This window comes from Theropithecus gelada, chromosome 17, assembly GCF_003255815.1.
Source record: "Theropithecus gelada isolate Dixy chromosome 17, Tgel_1.0, whole genome shotgun sequence".
NCBI lineage: Eukaryota > Metazoa > Chordata > Mammalia > Primates > Cercopithecidae > Theropithecus > Theropithecus gelada.
Window position 1 is genome coordinate 61056335 of NC_037685.1, and position 23598 is coordinate 61079932.

Below are 23598 nucleotides of genomic sequence, written 5' to 3' on the forward strand. Positions count from 1 at the left end.
TGATTATCGACACTCAGTTTTCTTTTAAAGAAATTTAAATAATAAAAGTCTTTTGAGTTACTCATTTAATTGCCATTTTTAGTATTTTTTATTTCTTTGTGTAGATCCACATTTCTATCTGGTATCATTTTTCTTCTGTCTGAAGGACTTCCTTTAACGTTTATTGTAGTGGAGGTTTGCTGGTGGTGAATTCTTTTGGATTTTGTTCACCTGTACTTTTGATAAATATTTTTGCTTTGTTCCGAATCCAAGTTGGTATTTTTTTCTTTAAATATTTAAAGATGCTGTTTTGTTTATGTCTATGTTGAATGATGTCTAGTGGAAAATCTGCTGTTATTCTTATCTTTGGGTCTTTGTACATAATGTGTCTTTTTTTCTGGCTGCTTTAAAGATGTTCTCTTTTTCATGGGTTTTGAGCAGTTTAATTACAATATGCCTTGATGTTGTTTTCTTCGCGTTTTTGTGCTTAAAGTTTGTTGAGATTTTTGGATCTGTTTTTATAGTTTTCATCAAATTTGCGGTGTTTTGCCCATTGTTTTTTCAAATATTTTCAGTCCTAGTTCTTCATCTTCAGGGACTCCAATTACACATATATTAGGCCTCTTCAAGTTGCCCTACAGCTCCTGTTCAAAGTGATATTCTGTTCATTTCTTTGAGTATTTCTTCTCTCTGTGTTTCATTCTGGATAGTTTCGATTGCTATATCCTCACTACTTTTCCTTTCCCTTTCTTTTTCGTAAAATAACATTTATTTATTAACTCACAGTTCTGTAGGTTAGACATCCAGATGTGGCTTACCTTGAATTCTCTGCTCAAATGATCACAAGGCTGATATGAAGATGTCAGCCAGGCTGAGTTCTTGACTGGAGGCTCTGGAGAAATACTTGCTTTTAAAGTCATTTAGGTTGTTGGTAGAATCTAGCTCATGTGCTTGTAGTACTAGAGTTTTTGTTTCCTTGCTGGCTATCAGTCAGGGACAACCTTCAGCTCATAGGGCCATCCACATGCCTTACTATGTGCTCCCTTTTATCTTCAAAGCAGTAATGGTATGTTGAATCCTTCTCAGACTTCAAATCTCTGACGTGCAGCTCTATGACCAGCTGGAGATAACTCTGCTTTTAGTAGACTTGCTTGATTAGGCCAGGCTCACCCAAGATAATCTTCCTCTTAATGTGTAATATAATATAGTCTTGAGAGTGGTATCTCTTCATGTTCATGGTTGTTATGCAGTTGTTTTAGTCCACTTGGGCTGCTATAACAAATACCATAGATTGGATGACTTAAACAATAGACTTTTTTTCTCATGATTCTGGAGGCTGAGAAATCCAAGAGCAAGGTGCTGACTGATTTGTTTCTGGTGAGGGTCCTCTTCTTTGTTTGCAGATGAATACATTTTTGCCATAGCCTTACATGTGGGAGAGACAGATTATTGCTCTCATATTTCTTCTTATAAGAGCACTAATCCCATTCATGAGGGCCCCACTCTCAGGACCTAATCACCTCCGAAAGGCCCCACTTACAGATGTCATCACATTGGGAATTAGGGCTTCCATATATAAATCTTGAGAGCACACAGTCAGTCAGTTCATAGCAGCAGGGTATGTACATGAAGGGGCAGTCACTGAGGGCAAGTGTAGGGTCTTGCCACCACAGGTGGATTTCGAGTCCTAAAGAATGGCAACTTGGAAATGCTACATAACCACAGTGGAGAGGTCTGGGAGGGACAGTTTTTCTTTTTCCAGGATCTTCATTTCTTTTTGATGATGATGCTTCTTTATTCAGATTACTGAATATCAAAGAAAATCAACTGAAATGGTTAGTGCCTCCATCAGGCCTTTGGGCCTTCAAATGACATCTGGCCTAGGAGAAGCTTTCTGGGTGTCTCATTTAAGGAGAGTTCCTCTCCCCTCCTGGCCTGTAAATTGAATCATGGCAGGAACTATCTTTTCTGTCATCTCTCCTTTCCCCAAAACAAAACAAGCCAGAATAACAAACATCCCCTGGCCCTCATATTTCTGACACATTTTTCTCCCCATCTGGACACCCAGTCTTGAGAAAAAATTGTTTATGTTCCCCATCCCGGTCCCCATGCTTACAAATGACTCTACCTGCTACCATCTAGACACCGCACTATTCTACTACAAAGGTCACTACTGATTTCTTGGTTAGTAAGGCGTTTTGTTTTGTTTTGTTTTGTTTTTGAGACAGGGTCTCACTCTGTCACCCAGGCTGGAGTGCAGTGCATGATGTCAGCTCACTTCAGCCTTGACCTCCCAGGCTCGAGCAATCATCCCCCCACAGCCTTCCAAGCAGCTGAGACTATAGGTGTGCACCACCATACCTGGCTAATTTTGGTTTTGTTTTGTTTTGTTTTGTTTTTGTAGAGATGAGGTCTTTCTATGTTGCCCAGGCTGGTCTCAAACACCTGAGCTCAAGCCATTGTCCTGCCTTGGCCTCTCAAAGTGCTGGGATTACAGGCATGAGCCACCATGCCTAGCCCCCATAGTATTCTTAAGTTTTTTTGTGGAGTGAAGTTATGTCACTCGGAAGGAGTCTGATCATTCTGGGTTTTACTTTTCAGCCTTATTAGGCAGGTACTGATCCGCAGTTCTTCCCAGCCAATTTTTCTACACTACTGAGCAAAACCTGTCTGAATGCTTTACCTGATGCCCATGAAGTATGAGGTGTTCCAAACTGGCTGCTGGGAACAGGAACTATTTGTGGCCTTTGGTGGACTCTTAAGTATTGTCCCACTAATCCTTGACAGAGTTCTGTCCCCAACCTGAGATCCTCTTTCCACAGGCAGGCATGCACTGATCAGAACCTGGATGAAAATTCGAGGTCACTCCTCAGATCTTCAGAATGCTCTCGGTGGAGCTCAGTCCTCTCTGGTACTCTACCTTGTAGGCTCTAACTCCTGACCTCCCTGAGCCCCCAGATCCACTTTCTCAACTCAGAGAAACCTCCGGGCTCTACCTGAGTCCCCCGATTCCCTGCACCAGAGTTTGAAAAGTCACATGGGTGATGAGCTTCAGCAATTGTAGGTTCACCTTGTTTGTTTTCTGACTCTCAGGGATCACTGTGCTTCATTGCCTAAAGTTTAATGTCTTGAAAACTATTGTCTTGTATATTTGGGGCTTTTTTTTTTTTTTTTTTTTTTTTGCTGATTTCAAATGAGAGGGTAAGTCTGATCCCACTTACTTCATCTTGGCCAGAAGTAGCTATATTTGAATATAAAAATTTGGCAATTGTCATAACACCATTAAGCCACTATTTTTTACCTTTGGAGAAAAAAGGGATTCAGATTTACCTAGATAAATAGCACCCGTACTTCTTGTAAATAACAATAAGTTTCCTAAAGTTGAAAATACTGTATGCCACGTTTTATCTTGTCTAGAGAGTGGGTTATATGAACGAAGTGTTTATTGTTGGATCTGGAACCCCTGATTGTAGCTTCCTGTTTTTTCGGTTCTTCTGTACATCAACACACGAAAGAATCTGCTCCTGCCTTGGGAGTACCTTGCTCCTACAGGGCGTACTTAGGGGATGGCCCGGTGCTACCCAAATTTGTAATTCCTGCCCCCATCTGTACTTAGGACCAGCTGGAAGGAAATCCCCACCCACACGCCATCTGCTCAGCCTCTCCCCACCACCAGCTCACCCCAGCCAAGCCATTGCCAGTACTAAGTAGGAAAATAGTGGGCCACTGGGCAGCGTTTTCTGAAATAAATTTAGATTGGTTTAATACAAATAAAGCCTGTCCAAGTCCACAAAGAAATCAGTGCATGGACTCCCTAGGGTGTCCTGCCGTCTGTTATGATGCTGACCAAACCCATGAAGTGCTTTGTCTTCAAGTGGGAAGCTATCAAAGTTCTGTCCTGTAATTATTTGCCTTCTTGTCTATGGTGTGAAGGTCATGGGCCATCTCTGATGTTATAAATATGCAGGTTCCCATGCGGCACTGTTTGTTATTGTGTCAGTTAAGCTTTCCAGCTTTAAAATTAAACCAAGCTTTTTCATCCATTACAATCCTCTGGATAGGGACTGGATGACTGCCGATGAATTTTTAATATTTTCTTTCCATTTTCAAAGGCCGTGTCCTCTCCCGTGCTCAGCGTTTGCACGCAATGCCTAGCCTTTGCACGCAAACTGTTCGCATCCACCTTTGTGCTGTAGAAGGTCACCAGCTTCTCCCTGGAGGCCTCACAGTTACCAGCTGCCACTGAGATCAGCATGGATTCTATCTTCTCCTGACCAGAGTTATGTAGCCAGTAGGATGGCTGCAAAAAAATTATGATTGGGGTAACATTTAGATGGCAGGAGGGTGTTCTAGATTTAGAGTATGCGCCCAAACCAGGGAGATCTGTTAGAGATGTTGTAGAGTGGTTCAGCAATGTGCTTAATTGGTAAGAGCCCTGGGCAAGGCAGTCAGAAGACCAAGAGCCAGGCCTGGCCAGGTCCCTACAGGACAACGGATTGCCTGAGGGCAAGGACTGGGCTTTACTTCTTTTCATTTCCTGCTATGCCTTGCACAGTCTCATTCACAGAGTCAGTGCTGAAGAGAAGGTGTCAGGTGGTTTTGCGGCCGAAAAGCACATGACATGAAGCATGCGTGTGAAGTCAGCTTTGTGTGTAGGTCATGACAAAACACTAATCTAGGTATTTCTGCTTGTATATTTCACACAGAAAAGGAAGTACATTGGAGATAAGGCTCATTAACAGTTGGGTAGTGTACTAGGGCCAGTGAGTAAAAAATTGGCAATGCTACTCTATTTTCCCTGCATTTAAAGATTCTGAATCCATTGGTAAGCCCTGTGTTGAAGGCCCCTATTCACTAATATCCATTTCCTAGTTCAGCTGGGTGGAAATCAGATAGACATTGTAGGAGACCAGAGTCTGTCTTCTTTGGAAAGTGTCTAAGTAGGTTCTGGCTGCCTGCACAGTGAGGTCAGTGGCATGCCTGCCTGCTTTTCTGCTTTGAACCTGAGACCACCCAGAAGCAATAGAAGTACTGCAAGGAGCAGGGAAGGAGGCGATAACAAAACACTCCTACATCTGAAAGTGTCGTGGGGGAACATGACATGCCCCTCCTTTAAAGCCTGCACGGTGGCACTAGTGAGAAATATGATGGGGAAGAGGTCAGGAGTGGGTCACCACCACACCAACACCACTTCTCATCCCAGGCCCACCATGTGCCTTGTGAGCTGCCTGTGACCACCACCCTCCAGAAGTTGGCCATCTAATTATCCCACAAACCTGGTGCTTCCTAAGCAGATGTGCATTCTAGCTTCACTATGTGCTGGCTCTTGAGAGAGAAATGAGAAGCAAACACCTGTTCTGAAACAGCTGAAGCTGGCTGTGTCAGTGATCTTCGTTCATCATAAGTTGTCCATCCCCAAGGTGGCAGTGAGCCTGAGCTGCGATCTTTATGCACCACCCTGGGGACCGTCTGACATGTGGGTGGACAGGAAAGGAGGTGACAGTACGTCAGGGAATCAGCTATAGAAGTAGTAACAAAGATCGACAGCACGAGAAAGAATACTGTTTTTAGCAAAGACAAAAGACTGCCAGTGACAGTACGCCAGTGACAGTACAATGATTATTAGTCCTAGGCAAAGTCACGCTGGATATGTTTAGAGAATGGCAGGACCCTTTTCACCTTAAAGCAATAGAGAACTCTACAATCAACTTTGTTTCTCAGCTTTTCCTTCCTAAAGTCTTAGGTGCCGGAGCCTTGATCTGTGCTCTGACAGTGATTGAGTGCCACCGGTCCTGAACCAGGATTGGTTTCACAAGGTAGTTTGGTGTCACAGAGCCGCCAAACTTTCGCTTCGTGTGTTGATCCCAAAAGTTGACGTTGTCAGGGGAGCCTCTGTCTTAGCTCAGAACACGGGTTGTTTGCTGGCCCCAGAAGAAGAGGTGAGCTTTTTGCATTGTTGTTCAGTAGAACACTGGAATTTTGAATAGGTGAGTAAAAGCAATATAATAATGACACCAATATCAAAGTAAGTGCCAAGAGTAGAATTTCACTGAATCCTTTTATATTGTGCATTTACCATTGAGTATAATTTCTAACATCATGATGATGATATTATTAAAGGTGGTCGTTCTTAGGAGCTATCCTACCCAGAAATAAATCTAACATCCAAAAATACATGACAGTGTGAGCGCCTGCTAACGTCCACAAGCTCAGAGGTGACTCTCTGTACCATAGGTTACAATTAGTTCTAATTCACTGAGCTGGAAATTGTTTTATTATTTTCTTTAGATTTCTAAAAGAAGTGCCTTCTATTGTAACAGTGTCAGGCACCTGGTACCTCAACAAATTAATTAAAGCACTGAAGTGTTTTGTAAAATCACCAGCCACAGCAATAAAATGGAAAACAGCAATTGTGGGGGGAAAAAAAATCTATCTTTGGTCTTAAGCTGTGTCTTAGAGTTTAATGCAGGCAATAAAATCTCTCACCTTTTCTTAACGATGTTTAGTTGGTAGTCATATTTGTTTTGTTTTCAGCATTGAGAATGTTGAGATAAAGGGCATATTCAGGTTGATTTGCCTACAACAAGCAAGTGAGTTTTCTGGAATATTATGTACTCTGCTATCGTAAAGACAGTTTCTGTGAAGCAGTGATTTCACATTCTGCTATTCTGTTAAGTCAGAATAATTTAAGATGTGCCATATGTGAGGTTACATGGCAATCTCTGATGACTTTTTAAGAGGAGAAGGAATTAATTTTAAAATTAGCATGGTTACCCTTTTTTTTTTTTTTTTTTTTTTTTTTGAGATGGAGTCTCGCTCTGTCGCCCAGGCTGGAGTGCAGTGGCCGGATCTCAGCTCACTGCAAGCTCCGCCTCCTTTGTTTACGCCATTCTCCTGCCTCAGCCTCCCGAGTAGCTGGGACTACAGGCGCCCGCCACCTNTTTTTTTTGAGATGGAGTCTCGCTCTGTCGCCCAGGCTGGAGTGCAGTGGCCGGATCTCAGCTCACTGCAAGCTCCGCCTCCTGGGTTTACGCCATTCTCCTGCCTCAGCCTCCCGAGTAGCTGGGACTACAGGCACCCGCCACCATGCCCGGCTAGTTTTTTTATATTTTTTAGTAGAGACGGGGTTTCACCGTGTTAGCCAGGATGGTCTCGATATCCTGACCTCGTGATCCGCCCGTCTCGGCCTCCCAAAGTGCTGGGATTACAGGCTTGAGCCACCGCACCCAGCTAGCATGGTTACCCTTAAATTAACCACTAGAAGCATTTAGATCAATTAACCACTTTCCCCTTAAAAGATGAGGCCACTTGCACATTCACAAACCCGTTACTCTACATTGTCTCAGTACACCAGGTACTAAAGGGGCTACATTTTCTGATTTGTTTTATATGTTGCTCCCTGGTATCTTGGAGAGGAAAAAAGAGGAGGAAGAAAACATTTGAAATATGAGTGAATTTATGATGGTGCTGGTCAGTGTCTGTGTCATGTCCTCTAGGAGTGTGATCTACTAGAGCGAAGGAAAGAACGCGCCTTTGAGATGTAAGCCCATTGTCAATGGCAGGGGTTCTCTGCCTGCGCGTCCTGGGTCTATCTGCGCCTCCCACAGAGGGACCAGAGGAAGGCACCTGCCCACACAAGGGTCTTGGGCCATGGTGGAGTGCTTTCCTCTGTGCTATTTTGGGGGACCTTGCCTTTTCTTTTTATGAGCTTCAACCTAAAAATCACCACTCCTTTACCCCCAGAACCCTGTCCTCAACCCCAGGCAGAGCTCCTTGCCCCTTCTTCTGTGGCCCTATGGCCCCTCACACTCACCTGGCCAGAGCCAAGTCACAGAAGGCTTTGCAGGCCATGGTAAGGTGTATGGACTTTCTTTTTACTGCAAGAGAAAGTGAACAGAGGGGTCCACACAGGTCATGACCTGCCTCACGTGTGCAAAGGTCATTCTGGCTGTGGCGTAGTGAAGGAAGAGAGGAAGCAGGGCTTCCTATCAGAGAGCGAGAGGGGATGATGGCTCAGACTGCACCTTTAGCCACGAAGGTGGCGTCAAGTCACATTGGAGGGATGTGTTGCAGGAAACCTCACAGGACATTGGTCCTGTAGGAATTTAAAGTCGGGAGTTGCTAAAGCAGAGGTGGCCAGGGCTGTGACTTGGACTTGACATTGAAGAAAAGGGTAGTAGCCTCTAAGGCGAAGAAAGGGGCATCGAGGTGTTGTTCTCTGATGCCCAATTAAAAGGTTGCTAGATGATTATAGGTCTGACTTCTATCTGGATTGACTGATTGATTTCCCATTAGACATTTTCAAAGAGCAATCTCCTTTAGGAAAAAAAAAAAAAAATGCTTCTCTATCCAAGCAAGCCTAGAAGTGTCGGAAGCTGGAAGGAATTTGGCAATTTTGTCTATTGTCCTTTTTCCAAGCAGGAAACCTTGCACTTAGAACCACATTAATGGAACAATAATTTTAGTCCCTGTTTTTTCTTTTCAGTCCTCAAAGATGACAAACCGTGGGCAATTTCTTCTCTACCACTTGAAGAACTCCTTGTGTAATAAGAAACTGTTGTCACCTGTGTGCTGCGTGTTTTTTCACAGGTGACTGGAGTTTGGTTTTGTTTCTCACAGGATACCCAAAGCAGAGGACTGCGGCAGCTCGAAATGGGTTTCCGCCCAAGCCGGACCCGCAGGCCCGTGAGGCTGAGCGGCAGCTGGTGCAGCGGCTGAAGGAGCGGTGTGAGCGGCAGACCAGACAGCTGGGCATCGTGCAAGGGGAGCTGAGGAGGGCCATCTGCAGCTTTGATGCCCTTGCCGTGGCCACGCAGCATTTCTTTAGAAAGGTGAGGCCCCATTTCGTGAAGGTCCAGGGACATTTTGGTTAGGGGAGAAGGTGGTGATGGTGACAGTTCTTTGTGTGTGTTGCTGTTTTGGGTTTGAGTTTGGATCAGAGTGGAGTTTGGATTTTCGGGAGTTCGGGCAGAATCTCCTGAGGCATCCCATCATCTTTGGGGAGCCACATTTATCCTTAGGTGTGAAAGAAATATGTCTGGGAAGAATCATTAATCATCTTCATTCCGAAAGAGGAAATTATGTAAAAAATGAAAGGAAAGGATATACAGGGACATTTTTGCAGGTGAGATCTTTGCAGCAAATGGAGCATATGGTTGTTTGCATTTTCAAGGCGAGAGGTCACTTTCCAGCATTTCTGCTCACATCACATCAAAGGGAGACAGGGCCACAGTTCCGTCCACCTCGGCTGTTGGTGGGCAATGGAACGTGCATGGCCTGGGACTCAGGGCCATGGCCCCAGTTCCCAGAGCGGCATGGGGAGAGGTTTGGATTCTCCCTGTACCCTCGATTTTTCTGAAAATGTAGGGAGTTTGGTTTCTCCTCTGCAAATGTCTGGATCTGTGTGTGTACACTGAATCTGTTATTAACCATGGAGCAGTTAAACTTCCCAGCCTTTCCTCGGGGGACAGAGGTGGAAGCCTAGTGTCCCACTGCATTTGTGTTCCACCTTGAAGTCACCAAGGTGTCCTTGGGGGAGAAAAAGCATAAACATTATAAATGCACATTTTTGAGATTCATGTATGGACCTCCTGGTATCTATACATGGGGGGGGATGTAAAAGTGCTGTATAAATGCTCTCCAAATAAGAGTGAATTAATGAAATATCCGGCCAATTTCAAAAGAAAAGCAGAAGAATGGGAAGTGACTCCATGTCCCCCACAGCTTCCTTTTTGGCCTTTTATGGCATCCTTCACCTTCCGCTCTACTCCAGTATGGAAGCCTGAGCTGCTGGTTTTTTGTTGTTATTTTTGTTTCTTTAAAGCTTTCAACAGAAAAAGCCATTTATCAGTCTGTTGTGGTAATAAATGACAAGATGAATAGACAACCCTGAAATTTCCATTTTACCAATAGTTTCAGCCTCCTCCCCAACCAGAATTTTAACCCCAGCAGAAAATGGCCAATGTGAATTTCATGCCTTCCTTTCTGGTCTAGTCATGATGCGTGACGTGATCTGGTAAGTGTGCGTAAAGTGGCTGAAGACTCACCCCTGTAAGAAAGTTACAAACACATCGTCAAGGAGCCCAGGGGCCTGACTGGGCATGGTCAAGATGAGCATTTTTGCAGTTAGGGAAGGTGCTTCATCGTATTTCCCACTGACTGTCAGGTTGTGCCTAAAGAGGAAAACAGGGCCGTTCCTTGAAGTTCCGTGATCCTGTTGATATCGTTTCTATCGCCGTGCTGCCTGCTGTGGGACTCCACCTTTCAGACGTCATCCAAAGAGTCAGGATGGACAAAGCAATAGATATTGATATAACATATTGATAATATGTTCCATGTTCTAGAAGTTGGAGCTTTTAGGCCCCACTTTTGGGATCATGGCAGGGGGGAGAGTAACTGTGCCAAAATTAGGGGTCCCTGTAGTTGAGCATTTCCATCTCCCAGGGAAGTTCCTTGTTGGCCTGCAGACCATGGGTTTTACTTCTTTGCGGCATGCACGTGGCTCTCAAACCAGAGACCAGCAGCGGCTGGCAGGTGATTTGCAGGCATCTCCACTGGACCTCCCTGCTACTACAGCTGCACTTGGCATGACATTTCAGCAAGACGGATGGTGGACATGAATTTCATTTTCTTTTCAGTAAATCACAACCAGTAACTCCAAATGAGCTTCAAAAATGACCGTGGCATTTCACCTCCCACACAATGTATTTTTTTCTCTGTCTTTCTGATCTCTACGCTCTCTCTCTCTCGCCAGATAAATGCCAGAAGAAAAAACGGAAGATAAAATTTTTTTTTTAAAGTTAAAGTCCTAATTGAACATAATCAGCATCTTTTATGCAGGCCGTCATGCATGCCATGTAGTTTAAGGCGATGGATTTGAGAATTTGCTAGTAATACCGAATTAGACCAGGAGGTGTGACATGGGGTGGAGAATCTGGGAAAATAGAGGCAAAGCAGCCTTGGAACCTTCAACAATGGAGCCCTCTGAAGTTACCAGGTCAGGAGAACCCAAGGTACCCCATGTCACACTTGTGGGAAACCCATGCACTATTATTGTGAATGAGATATGGTCTGAGTCGAGCACACCAGCTTTGAGGAAGCGTGACTTGTACAGCCTGAAAATGCACGATCTCTTTGCTCTACTGGTTAGAAGGCCCTGCCAGAATTCCGTCCTGTAAGGAATGCACGTGTATCTTTTGTACACTGTAGCATATTCATCTGCAGGGCATGCTCTGGTGGAGAGAGAACACGGTGCTAACCCAGAGTCAGTTCCATCTCCGCCCCGATCCAGTGGGGAGACCTTGAGCAAGTTCCTGCCCCTCAGTGCACTTCGTCGTCATCACTGTAGGAATAACATCCCTGTCCTTGCTCTCTTTCCCCCTGGCTGACTCATTAACTTTGAATCTCAGTTTTCTCCACTTAAAATAGAATTCATAATAGCTCTTCACAAAGTCATTGTGAGAATGTAGTGAATTAATGTGCAAAGATGCTTTATAGAGATGGGTTTCACTATGTTTCCTAGGCTGGTCTCAAACTCTTAGTCTCAAGGGATCCTCCTGCCTCAGCCTCCTAAAGCCCTGGGATTATAGGCATGAGCCACCATGCCCAGCTGGCAAAGGCGCTTTTTAAACAAATATTCAATCAAACATTCTTTTCTGAGTACAAAGATATCTGTCAAGATCTGCCTCAACGATTTTACTCTCAAGTGGGAGAAGGTGAAAACACAGTCAAAGCCCCTGAAGAGCTTGGTCTGGAATGTACTTTAAAAATAATTTTAAAAAAGAATTTTTAGTGGCCAGGCTCCAGCAGCCTGGCCAACATGGTGAAACCCCGTCTCTACCAAAAATAAAAAAAATTTTAAAAATTAGCCGAGTGTGGTGGCACGTGCCTTTGATCCCAACTACTTGGGAGGCCGAGGCAGGAGTATTACTGGAACCCAGGAGGCGGAGGTTGAGGTGAGCCAAGATTGCGCCACTGCCCTCCAGCCTTGGTGACAGAGGGAGACTCCATCTCAAAATACATTTTTTTAAAATAGAAATGAAAATAATTTTCTAATATAGCTCTTCAGTTACTGCTATATATTTTTACCTGAATGTGCTGATGCCATTAATTTAAATATATGTTGGAAGTAAGCCTCACCACTAGAGAAAAAGAATTAGAAGCCCAGATAAGAATCTCCCTTCTCTACCCCATGCTTTATAGCTCCTGGCAGAGTAGCTGTGAAAGCTGTCAGCTCTAACACAGCCTGAGCCCAGCGTCCGGGGATTCTAAGATGCCACACTTAGGTGCCAACAGCAGCCTCACACTTGCGCTGGTTGCAGGCAGCTGTGCCCCTGCAGCAAGGCATGTTCCTCACCAAAGGCCAAACAGATCTGCTAAATCCGTGCTCCCAGACCCCCAAGTGGTGTCGTAATGAGTGTGACTCCCAGGGACTCGCGCTTCTCAGGGTCAGGTTGAATGGTGTGATGGTGCTCTTGCTGTGTGGTTCCCCGGAATGCTACTCTTTCGCATCCCCTGGTGGCTCATCCATGAAACAATCCACAGGATGGTCCTCACCCTGCAGCATGGAGTTTTATATACATTACCTTTGAGGGTACATGGATTTTCATGTTACTTTTAATCAGATTTATTATACTTACTCAGTATTTTTCATATCCATTCTTGTCTTCTTTTGTTAACTTTATGCATGTGATTATAGATTACGGTTTTGAATTTTTTTACATGTTATTAAATAGTTTAGGCATAAAAGACCTGAAAATGAATGTCAAGCATTTTTGGACTCTCTAAGGTTACCAAAAAATTAATAGTGCACCAACCTCCTTCTTCTCAAAGTGTGTATATATTTTATGGCTTTTATTATTTGACCTTTTATCACAAAAACAATTTCATAAGAATAGTGGAAAGCATAAAACCCAAATACCCCATAATTCATATTTAATATTTCTTAATATTCTGCCATATTTGCTTTCTCTGTGTCTTGTTAGTTAGGGGTATGTCTAATTTTTATATATTTTGTGTATTTCAACTTCAGCCTTTCACCTTCAGTTCACATATATTAATAGACAATCTTTAGCAACTCTGCCTCTACCCTATGGGGTGGGTAGGTAGGGAGGATTCAAAAAAGAAAGAGGTAGAACTTTAACAATAGAGCTCTTATTTATTAACCATCTACTATGTCCTGGGCACTTAACAGACATTATTTTAACCCTCACAACAACCATAGCTGTTGTAGATATCATCCTCATGTGATACTTGGGGAAACTGAGGCTCGGGGAGTTTGTGTAGTCCTCTGAAGACAATATAATTAGAAAGTGATGGAGGCAAGATACAAATACCAGGCCAGGCCACACCCAACACCCGTGTTTTTCCACTATATTATGATGCTATTTCTCTCTCTCCTCACAATCATCAGAGTGCTTTTGATGTATTAAGGGGGGAAATGCACAACTGCAAAACAGGTGAAACAATAAACTAAAAGTTAAACACACAGAAAACGATGTAATGGTTTAAGCTGTTGCCATAAAAAAAAAAAATGCTATGTGCTCAAGTGGAAGCCTCATCATTGATAATGGGAAGGAGTCTTGGAAGAGCAGGATGGAGAGAGAAGCAGAATGTGGGGTGAGCAAAGAGGAAGGAAAGCGTATTGGGACGAGAACACCCAACGCCTGCTGTCTGCAGAGTGCCCCCACTCCCTGCATATCTTTAAGCCCTTGGTAAATTAGTTAATGGCTTCTGAATAGAGATCTAGTCACTGGGGAACTGTTTTTAAAGTGCAGTGATTGCTCTAGTATGGATTGCAGACTCCTCATAGTGAAGCTGGCCCCAGCTCACCTTGAGTGCTTCATAACACCTGGTTGGTTCGTGCGTCAGGGCAGGGTGTATGTGAAAGGGGAAGAGAGAAGAGACAGCAGAAGAACCCCTTTGGAAAATAAAGGCTCGCTAGCTTTATCTGTTTAATGCATTCAGATTTTAAATTCAGGGATTCATCAGAATGAATGTTGCTCTTGAGCTCCTAAAGCAGTAGAGAAGCTGTTATGTCCACCAGCCAAAGGACTTCACATTTCAGAGATTTTCCCACTGAGTGGAGCTCTCGGAGCAGTAATTATACCTGATCAGAATTGAAAACAGTAAGCTCTTTGTTGCTTCCTAAATCCAAAACATGGTCATTTAAACATAGTGTTTTGTGCCTCTCCCACTTATAAATGATGCTCTGCGATTAGCTTCTCTTCCCTTAATTTTATCATGAATAACCAAAGGCTTAAAGAAAATGTGAGCACTTAGGGTGGCATTTCTGACAGTTATTCAGCGTATAACACAGTAGAGAGTGCTAGTGAAGTGGTAAATTCAAGGTAAATTAATGGTTCCTATGGTTGCTGTTCTGAAAGAATATTATGTGTCACAAAAATAAGTGCCCCCACAGTGCTTTGCTAAAAGAACCATGAGTGTCCGTATGGTTTCACTTGTAGGACTTCAGCTAAAGGAATTTTTTAGCACAACCCCCAAACATCAAAATATTCCTGATATCAAGGGATAGAATCCCCCAGCTATGCCAAGCAGCTCTTTGAAGTAATAAGAACCCTTGGCCTGTGGTGTCAGTCGTGCAAAACATCATGGTCAGTGGAAAATGAAATTCAAAATAGCAAAGTCTTCTCAACATTCATGGAAGATCCTTGGTACTGAAGCCTGATAAAACCCAACTCTATTGGTGATAATATAAATTTCACAATAAGCTGCAATAAGATGAGAATAGATACCTGACCAAGGTGAAAACTAATTGTCCCATTCAGCTCATCTCACTTATGCTTTGTCATCAATGTGCTTTTTTATTTGGGTTTTGTTGGTGGTGGTGGTGGTAATGAAATGACATTCTTTTGAAGGCAGATAGGTGCCATGGGAGAAGAAAGGTGAATTTCAGCCTCTCCTTTGCAGAAGAGGCCTGAGGCTTTCCCCAGACCCTGGTGGGCAGTTGGTTAAACCTGGTCTGTAGTAAAAGTGTGTGCCTTTAAGATATTCTGGGATACAGAATTCAGCATAGCCATCCTGCAGGCCAGAGAGGCCACAGAGCAGATGGGGCATGGAGTGTCACCTGGCCATCCCACCCAACCTTTCTAGACCCATGGCCTCTGGCAGATACCAAAGTCTTCACTTAAATGTCACTGGCAACTTATTTGAAAATAAATGCTGTAAACTCCCCTCTAACTAAACACAAGTCAAAGGAAAAACAATATTCAAAAATAATGACTCCCTAATGAGAGGAAATATGGTTGTCTCAGCCCCAGAACCTCTTTCCCGTGAGAGATGAGTTTATTAACTTTCCTAGACCTCAGTGTTTCTATAAAATGGAGTTACTAAGGGTCCAGTTTCAAGGACAAGACTAGAATGAAGGGGCTGTCAGGCCCAGGCTCTGTGATTTAATTCAGTGCCTCTGACTCTGTGGGATGTTCTATTAGTCTGTTTTCATACTACTGATAAAGACATACTTGAGACTGGGCAATTTACAAAAGAAGGAGGTTTAGTGAACTCACAGTTCCGTGTGGCTGGGGAGGCCTCACAATCATGCAGAATGTGAAAGGCACATCTCACATGGTGGCAGACAAGAGAAGAGAACTTGTGCAGGGAAACTCCCCTTTATAAAACCATCAGATCTTGTGAGACTTACTCACTGTCACAAGAGTGACATGGGAAAGACCAGCCCCCATGGTTCAGTTACTTCCCACCAGGTCCCTCCCATAACACGTGGGAATTGTGGGAGCTACAATTGAAGATGAGATTTGGGTGGGCACACAGCCAAACCATATCAAGCACTATTTAAATACCAGAAAATCATTGCCTGCTGCTCAGTTGGCAGAGCATGACACTTAAGCACCAGAAAGTGCTCTGCCCTTCCTCAGGGGGTAGGATATGCCTATCGATCCCTGTGGCCTGCTCTAAGCATACCTGGTATGGGACCATCACAGTTTTGAAAATATAAGTTAGATTAGTCTCTTTGGGAAAAATCATTTAAATAACAAACATCTGTGGAGCATCTGAATCATGAATCTGTTTCTAGCATATTATTCCCTGGAGACACCACCAAGTGCAAAGAGAGATGGGGAGAGAGATAGCCCTCTAGTAGTTGCCTGTTGAGGCTGAGCCTTCTCTTTGGTTCCTTTGGCATTTGGTTTCTAGCAGGGGTTGAGAGACCTGGTGGCTTTTGGAGTACCTGTTATGTGGGACTAAAACTGGTACCTCATCGCCTGTAGCTGGTTATGACGTGAGCCTCCCTCCCTGGGTCTGCATCCCTCCACCTGCTCCTCAATAGACACACACCCTGAATCATCTCCAATTCCAAACATAGGGAATGGTCCATCCTAGTCATTCTGTCTACGGTCCATCCACTTGGTAAATGGATGACTTGAAAACCACATCGCAGCCCCTGAGTTCCAATTCTAGGGAAGAGATGCTCACTGAAATCATGGGAGGGCAGAGTGGACTGTGAAGCCTGTCAAGCCGCCAGGGTGCCCGGGGCAGGGGCGCCTTGAGAGAGGAGTGTGGCTTGTGAAGTGGGCCAAGGAACACATAGGATCTCAGCAGGCAAAGGTGGAGGAATCGGGCCTTCCGGGGCAGCAGGAAGAACTTGAGCAGAGAGCGGTGCAGCGTGGGGAGAGGGCAGGACCACTCTGTGGAAGATTAAGAGTCTAATTTGCCTAAAGCTTTGGGTGCAGGACTGATGATGGTGGGGAATGAGGCTGAAGAGTTCAGGGCCTTGAATCGCAAATAAAAGAGAAGAGGCACTCGCGGAGGCAGGCAGGAGGCCCTGAGTTTTGGACAACAGCTGCAGCGCTATGTTTTAGGAAGATTAACTCTGTGCCAGGTTTGAGATGGATGGCAGCAAGAAAACCCCAGGTAGGGAAAGCACGTAGGAGGCTCTGCCAGTGGAGTAAAAATCTAGGCAAGAGGTGAGAAGGGTCGGGGGGACCTGGAGTCCCAGTGGAAAGGAGAGGGCAGATACAGAGCCTGAGGATCAGGCTGTGAACCTGACAACTAAGAGGGTTCAAGATACCCAGACGATAAAGGATGAACCCACTTCACCCCAGCCCCAACAACACCCACACAGAAATCACAGACTGCTGAGAACTTAGGAATTATGTGCATATACAGCTCCGAAATGTTTAAAGGGGTCATGGGTTCCCTTGAAGAAATCTGCTCTGAAACTGTACATTTTATGCATCAGTGAGCCCTCAAGTCCTCAAGTCCAGGGAAAAATAAAGCAATGCCAAGGAACCTGTAGTTTTTCTTTTTTTTTCCTCCCAGATTCTACTTCTAACCCATGTATCACCTGTCCCACCTCCTGGGAGTATCCTGTGTCCCACCTATCCTCTCCAGGAATTGCAAGGTGGCTCAGAATTGCTGCTTCTCTTGCATTAATTGAGTTAATGCTTACAGTTAGATAGAATAAGTTCTAATGTTTGATAGCATAGTAGGGTGACTGCAGTTAACAACAATATATTGTTACATCTCAAAATAGCCAGAAGAGAAGATTTGAAATGTTTGCAACACAAAGAAATGATAAATGTTTGAGGTGATGAATATCCTAAATTCCCTGATTTGATCATTAAACATTCAATACATTTATCAAAATATCAAATACACCCCATAAATAGGTACACATATGCATCCATAAAAAATAATTCAAAAAAATTAACGCACTTTATGCTTCCTACCATCCTGCATCCCTCCAGAGCTGGTACAGCCCCCTGTGTTGATTTCCGGGACTCTTTCTGTTTGGTAATGCTGAGATCTCCATGAGGGAATTAAGCAGAGGTGTAGATGTCAGGAGAGAAAAGGGAGGCTCTAGAGAAGCAAGCTCGGGGTGGTTTACACACAGTGATATGACAGGGATGCGATTCACAGGAGGGCATATGCAGAGGAGGGAAGCTGACCTGGGACAGCATCTTGGGAAATGCCTGTGCGTCCTTCATGGGGCCAGGCGAGGAACAGTAGGCCTGGCAAGGAGAGAGAGGAGCTGCTGGGAGGGGTTGCAGGAAAGGGGAGAATCCCATCTCGCAGAAGCCAAATGGAGGGGCATCTCTGACAGGTGAGAGTGATTTACAACCAGGTACCAGGCGGCGGGAGAAAAGGTTACAGAATGAGGAAGTACCCTGGAGTTGGGCAGTTTGGGAAGAGTATCTGTAAAGAGGCAAGGACACCCAGCTTTTCCTGGTTCCTCTATTATCAAATGGTTTATTTAGTTTGTTTAGTTCTGCCTCGTTTCAGCCCACAGAGAAGCCAAGTCTTTTATCCTGTGAGGAGTGGCAATGGCACCATCTACAGGACATTGTCTAGAAATGAAAATCTCTGCCCAGAGAAAAGAACTCATGCCAAGTATTACCTTAAATTCCAGAGAGTTTTACAAAAAGCAAATGCTGCTCTCCTCCCTTTTGCTTCCTAAAGTGTGAGCTACAGTCCTGCCTATTCCTCAAACCTGATTGAAACTAGTTTTGAAATTAAAAACACACAGCTCAGCTCCTTTCATTTTTCATTTTATTCCTGACAATCAAATTACTAAAACAGCAAGAATGAGATTTATGTGGTACACTGCAAACAGTTTGCCTATGAGATAATTCATAAAAGCAATTACATATGGCACAAACCTAACAATGAAAGTGATCTATACCTGTGATCCAGTCCCTGGAGAGAGTAAAATCTCATCACTTCTGCCCTCCCAGGAAAAGAAAGAAAAACATTTAAAATCCAAAATACTGAAACTCTATTACATGACAGTATTCTCTTGAGAACAAAGATTTATCCTAAGTATTGTGCTGACAAAATAGATATGAGGTGATATTATTTCTCAAATTCTTCTTCAATAATATTTCCCCAATTTTTGTTTCAGGTTGAAACTCAGGGTCAGAATTCTGTATTTATTTTAAAAGCATGAAGGAGGAAGAAAAAGAAAGGAAAAAAGAAACAAGTATAATAAATAGAAAATAATTACAAAGATGGTCAATAGTAATTCAGAGATATCCATAATCACTTTCAATGTGAATGGTCTAAACAGCCCCAGTTAAAAGACAGATCTGGCTAGGCATAGTGGCTTATGCCTATAATCCCAGCACTTTGTAAGGCCGAGGTGGGTGGACTGCTTGAGCCCAGGAGTTTGAGACCAGCCTGGGCAACATGGCAAAAGCTTAACTCTGAAAGAGAGAGAGAAAATGTTTTTTTTAAAAAATGTGATATGGTTTGAATGTGTCCCCGAAAAGTTCATGTATTGGAATCTTAGTCATCATTGTAACAGTATTAGGAGGTAGTGCCTTTAAGAGGTGATTAGGCTGGGTGTGGTGGTGTGCACCTGTAGTCACAGCTACTCAGGAGGCTGAGGCAGGAAGATCACTTGAGCCCAGGAGTTCAAGGCTATAGTGCTTTGTGATTGCACCCGTGAATAGCCTCTGCACTCCAGCCTGGGCAACATAGCTGGAGACCCTGTCTCTAGAAAAAAAGAAAGAGGTGATTAGGCTACACCCTCATTAAGGGATTAATGGCATTATCCTGGAGTGGACTCTAGATAAAGGATATATTTGGCTCCTATCTTGTCCCTCTGTGTCATGCACTCACTTATGCCTTCCATCCTCCCTTCTGCCATGGAATGAGCTACACCAGATGTCAGTGCCATGCTCTTGGACTTCCCAGCCTCCAGACTGTGAATGAAATAAACTTCTTTCCTTTATGGATTACCCAGTCTGTGGTATTCTGTTATAGAATCAGAAAATGGACTAAGATAACACCCAATTATATGTTGTCCACCAAAAAAAAAAAAAACCCAATTTGAATATATAGCTCAAATTAGAAGTACAGGAATGGAGAAACATACACCATGCTAACACTAATCAAAGGAAAATTGGAATAGCCCCACTAATTTCAGACAAGGCAGACTATAGAACAAGATTCCCACAGATAAAGGGGGACACATAATGATAAAGGAGTCTGTTCTTAAAGAAAACGTAAGAAACATGAAGGTAACTATTGATATTTCAGGCTGATTCTATTGGGTTCCAGTGACTTGTGTGCTCAGGTGATGTCCAATTATTGCAGTTCTGAGAGTCCTGTTGCTTCAACCTCAAAAATCAGCTGAAACGCTTCCAGGATTTAGAAGAAAAAATAATTGTAAACACCTGATGTATTCTGAGCACGATATGTTACTTATTTTTTAATGCATATTATTTCATTTAATATCTTCACATTAACTCTTTTTTTTTTTCTGAGGTGGAGTCTCACTCTGTTGCCCAGGCTGGAGTGCAGTGGTGTGATCTTAGCTCACTGCAACCTCTGTCTCCTGGGTTCAAGTGATTCTCCTGCCTCAGCCTCCCGAGTAGCTGGGATTACAGGCACCCACCACCATGCCTGACTAATTTTTATACTTTTAGTAGAGATGGGGTTTCGCCATGTTGGCCAGGCTGGTCTCAAACTCCTGACCTCAGGTGATCTGCCCACCTCAGCCTCCCAAAATGCTGGGATTACAGGCATGAGCCACTGTGCCCAGCCCCTTCACATTAACCTTTTGATGTAGGTATTTTGATGCCCATGTTATAGATAACTCAGGTTGCCTTGATCAAATAATATTTTGTTTATTATTTTATTCATTAAATGTTTCTCAAAAACCTGGCAGTTCTCCAAATAATAGAATTGATATGACATAGGACTTCCCTTTAAGAAAATTCCAGTCAAATATCCCACCTAATTGTTTCAAAACACCTCATTTGATCTTCTCAGCACTGCCAAAAGATAGGCAGGAGAACTCTTAGTATTCCTGTTTTCCAGGTAAAGAAACAGAGGAAGAGAAGTGTTTCCTTGCCAGAGGTCTCATGATCAATAAGCCATAGAATCAAGACTTTGTGCAGATAAGTGCTGGAGGCCTAGTGTTCAGCATGGTGATTATAGTTAATAATTCTGTGTTGTATACATGATATTTGCTAAGAGAGTAGATCTTAAGTGTCCTCAGCACCCACCCCCCCACACACACACACACACAAGCACAAAAGGTAACTGTGAGGTGATGGATGTGTTAATTAGCTTGATCGTGGTAATCATTTCACAATTTATATGCATATCAAAATAGCACATTGTACACCTTAAATTTATAGAAATTTTATTCATCAATTGTACCTCAGTGAAGCTGGCAGGCGAAAGACTTCACAAGGATCTCCTGCCTCCAAATCTAGTGTGCACCTTCCACTCTTCTAGCTTTGATATTCCATTGACAAAGATGGGAAATTGATTGATCACATCTAGCAGCACCAACAGACCAAAACATCAATGCAAAATAGCATCTTGACCTCATGCTGAGATGCCTCACTTCTGACAATGAAGAACAGCATTCAGTGTCTGCAATGATAAGCCAAGCTCCATCGGACAGTTTGACACCATGAGTGAGGGAGCACTAGTACCTTGCTGGTTTCTTGCTGCCCTAAATTACCAGATCTTGGTAACAATTATTATATGTTAAGATTCACTATAAGGTTGGCCAGGAGCTCAACACTCTACCCTGCACCTGGGAACAAACACCACCCACAAAAGACCACCGACCATGCCCAGATAAAGCCATGACAGAGATTCAGGTGTTATAGCAGGTGGCTATTAAGTGAGAGCCACAAGCTGCTATGTTTCCCTCAAAAGTGAAGGCCAATGCTCGTTTTCATACCTAAGATAACCAGAATTATTTTTCTTCCTTATATGGACCGGCTTGTTTACTTCTTCAGATCCATATGTATATTATCAGCAATAGCAGCTCCTCAGAATGACCGTAACTTTTATGAAGACCCAACACACAAACCAAGCAAGGGATCCAAAAGATCTCAGTTGAGTTCCAGTTCCGGGTAAGATGGAGGAGGCACACTTTACCCTGCTTCTCCCACTAAATGCAGCTACAAACAACTGGACCGAGTGCATCAAGCAGCTATTTGAGGACTTACAAGGATATGGAGCAGGCAGATTAGAAAGAAGAGTTGAATTGAAAGTATTATAAAATGAGTGGTGAACGTACAAGTTTTTCTGTCCAATATTCTCTGACCTGAAGTCAGTTCAGCTTAAAACCTAGAAGTGGAGACCGGGACCTGGACGGAAAGAGCTCCAGGAGAAACTTTTTAGGTCTCACTCAAGAAGTGGGAAAAGGAACTCTGTGTCATTTTTCTTCTTTTCCCCATACCCTAATCTATGTGCAGCCTTGCAGTGGCGGTAGCACGAACCTGCCAGAGGGAAGCCATAAGGGAAGGGAACTTTCTCGTCTGCTTGCAGGAGCTGTGGTCCCTGTTTTTATTACCTCTGTGTACACTTACCATCTGTCCACAAACAGGAGCACAGTTGTGAAAAGTGCACAGAGCAGGGTAACTAAAGGCCCAGCTTTTTGGCTCGAAGACTAACAAGGGGGGCACCCAAGGAACTGGAAAGGATAGCAGATATTGAGGCAAAGGAGGAACGTGGGCAAGTGACCCCTTACATTGTTTTTGAACCCCTGGGCTCATCCCTGAGCTGTATGTGACTCTCATCCTAAAAGCATATACAGACTTTGAGAATTGAACTACAGGGCAAACCATCACCAGAGTGCTAGACTGGCCATTGTGGGAGGCACATGAGGTATGGATCCTATTAGCACTTCAAAAGCTTTGAAAATGGAGCTAACTTTGGAAGCACAACTTACAGAAGGCTGGATGGAACTGATAACCTGAACTCTACCTCACGGATTGCCTGCTGCTGATTATTCATTAGATTTAAGCAAGGCCCAGAGGAGTCTTATAATGTAATATTCAAAATGCTTGGAATGCAATTTAAAACTATTTAGCATACAAAGAATCAGGAAAACCTCAGCTTATATGGGAAAAGCTAATCAACAAACAAACCAGGATGACACAGATGTTGCATTTATTTGACAAAAAATGTCAAAATCAGCTATTGCAAAGTGCTTCAGGAAGTACAAGCAGTTACCCTTGAAATTTTTCAAAGAAACATGTATCAAAGGAAGAGAAGATACACAGAAGAAACAAATGGAAATTTTAGAGCTAAAAAATACAACCACCAAAATAAGAAACTCACTGGATGGAAATGACAGAGAAAAAAGTCAGTGAACTTAAAGATAAAGCAGTAGAAACTGTCCAATCTGAATAACAGAAAGAAAATAATTTTTAAAGAACAGAGCCTCAGGAACCTAACCGACAATTTAAAAAGGGTCTAATATTTTTGTGATAGGAGTTCCAGAGAGAAGAAAGCCATTACTTTTGCAGTTTAATGGCAAAAACCACAATTACTTACTTTTAACGGCAAAAACAGCAATTACTTTTGCACCAACCTACTATATCTATACACCTTGAAATACCACTCGGCTATAAAAAAGAATAAAATAATGTCTTTTGCAGCAACTTGGACAGAGCTGGAGGCCATTATTCTTAGGGGAGTTACTCAGGAATGGAAACCAAATACCGTATGTTCCCACTTGTAAGTACAGCTAAGCTATGGGTATGGCAAAGGCAGGCAGAGTGGTATAATGGACGTTGGAGACTCAGAAATGAAGAGTGCGGGAAAGGCACAAGGGATAAAATACCACGTATTGGGTACAGTGTACACTACTCAGGTGATGGGTGCACCTATTCG

At 43.4% G+C, this 23598-nt stretch overlaps 1 protein-coding gene across 1 annotated transcript in view; it reads left to right on the plus strand.

Annotated features, from left to right (window-relative positions):
- The window catches only part of MTUS2 (microtubule associated scaffold protein 2), a 624304-nt gene that overhangs the window by 467656 nt on the left and 133050 nt on the right, over positions 1–23598 (plus strand). Inside the window, exon 8 of the mRNA XM_025364093.1 lies at positions 8599–8810. Within this exon, the coding sequence (XP_025219878.1) occupies positions 8599–8810 (212 nt within the window). The remainder of the gene's footprint in view (positions 1–8598; positions 8811–23598) is intronic.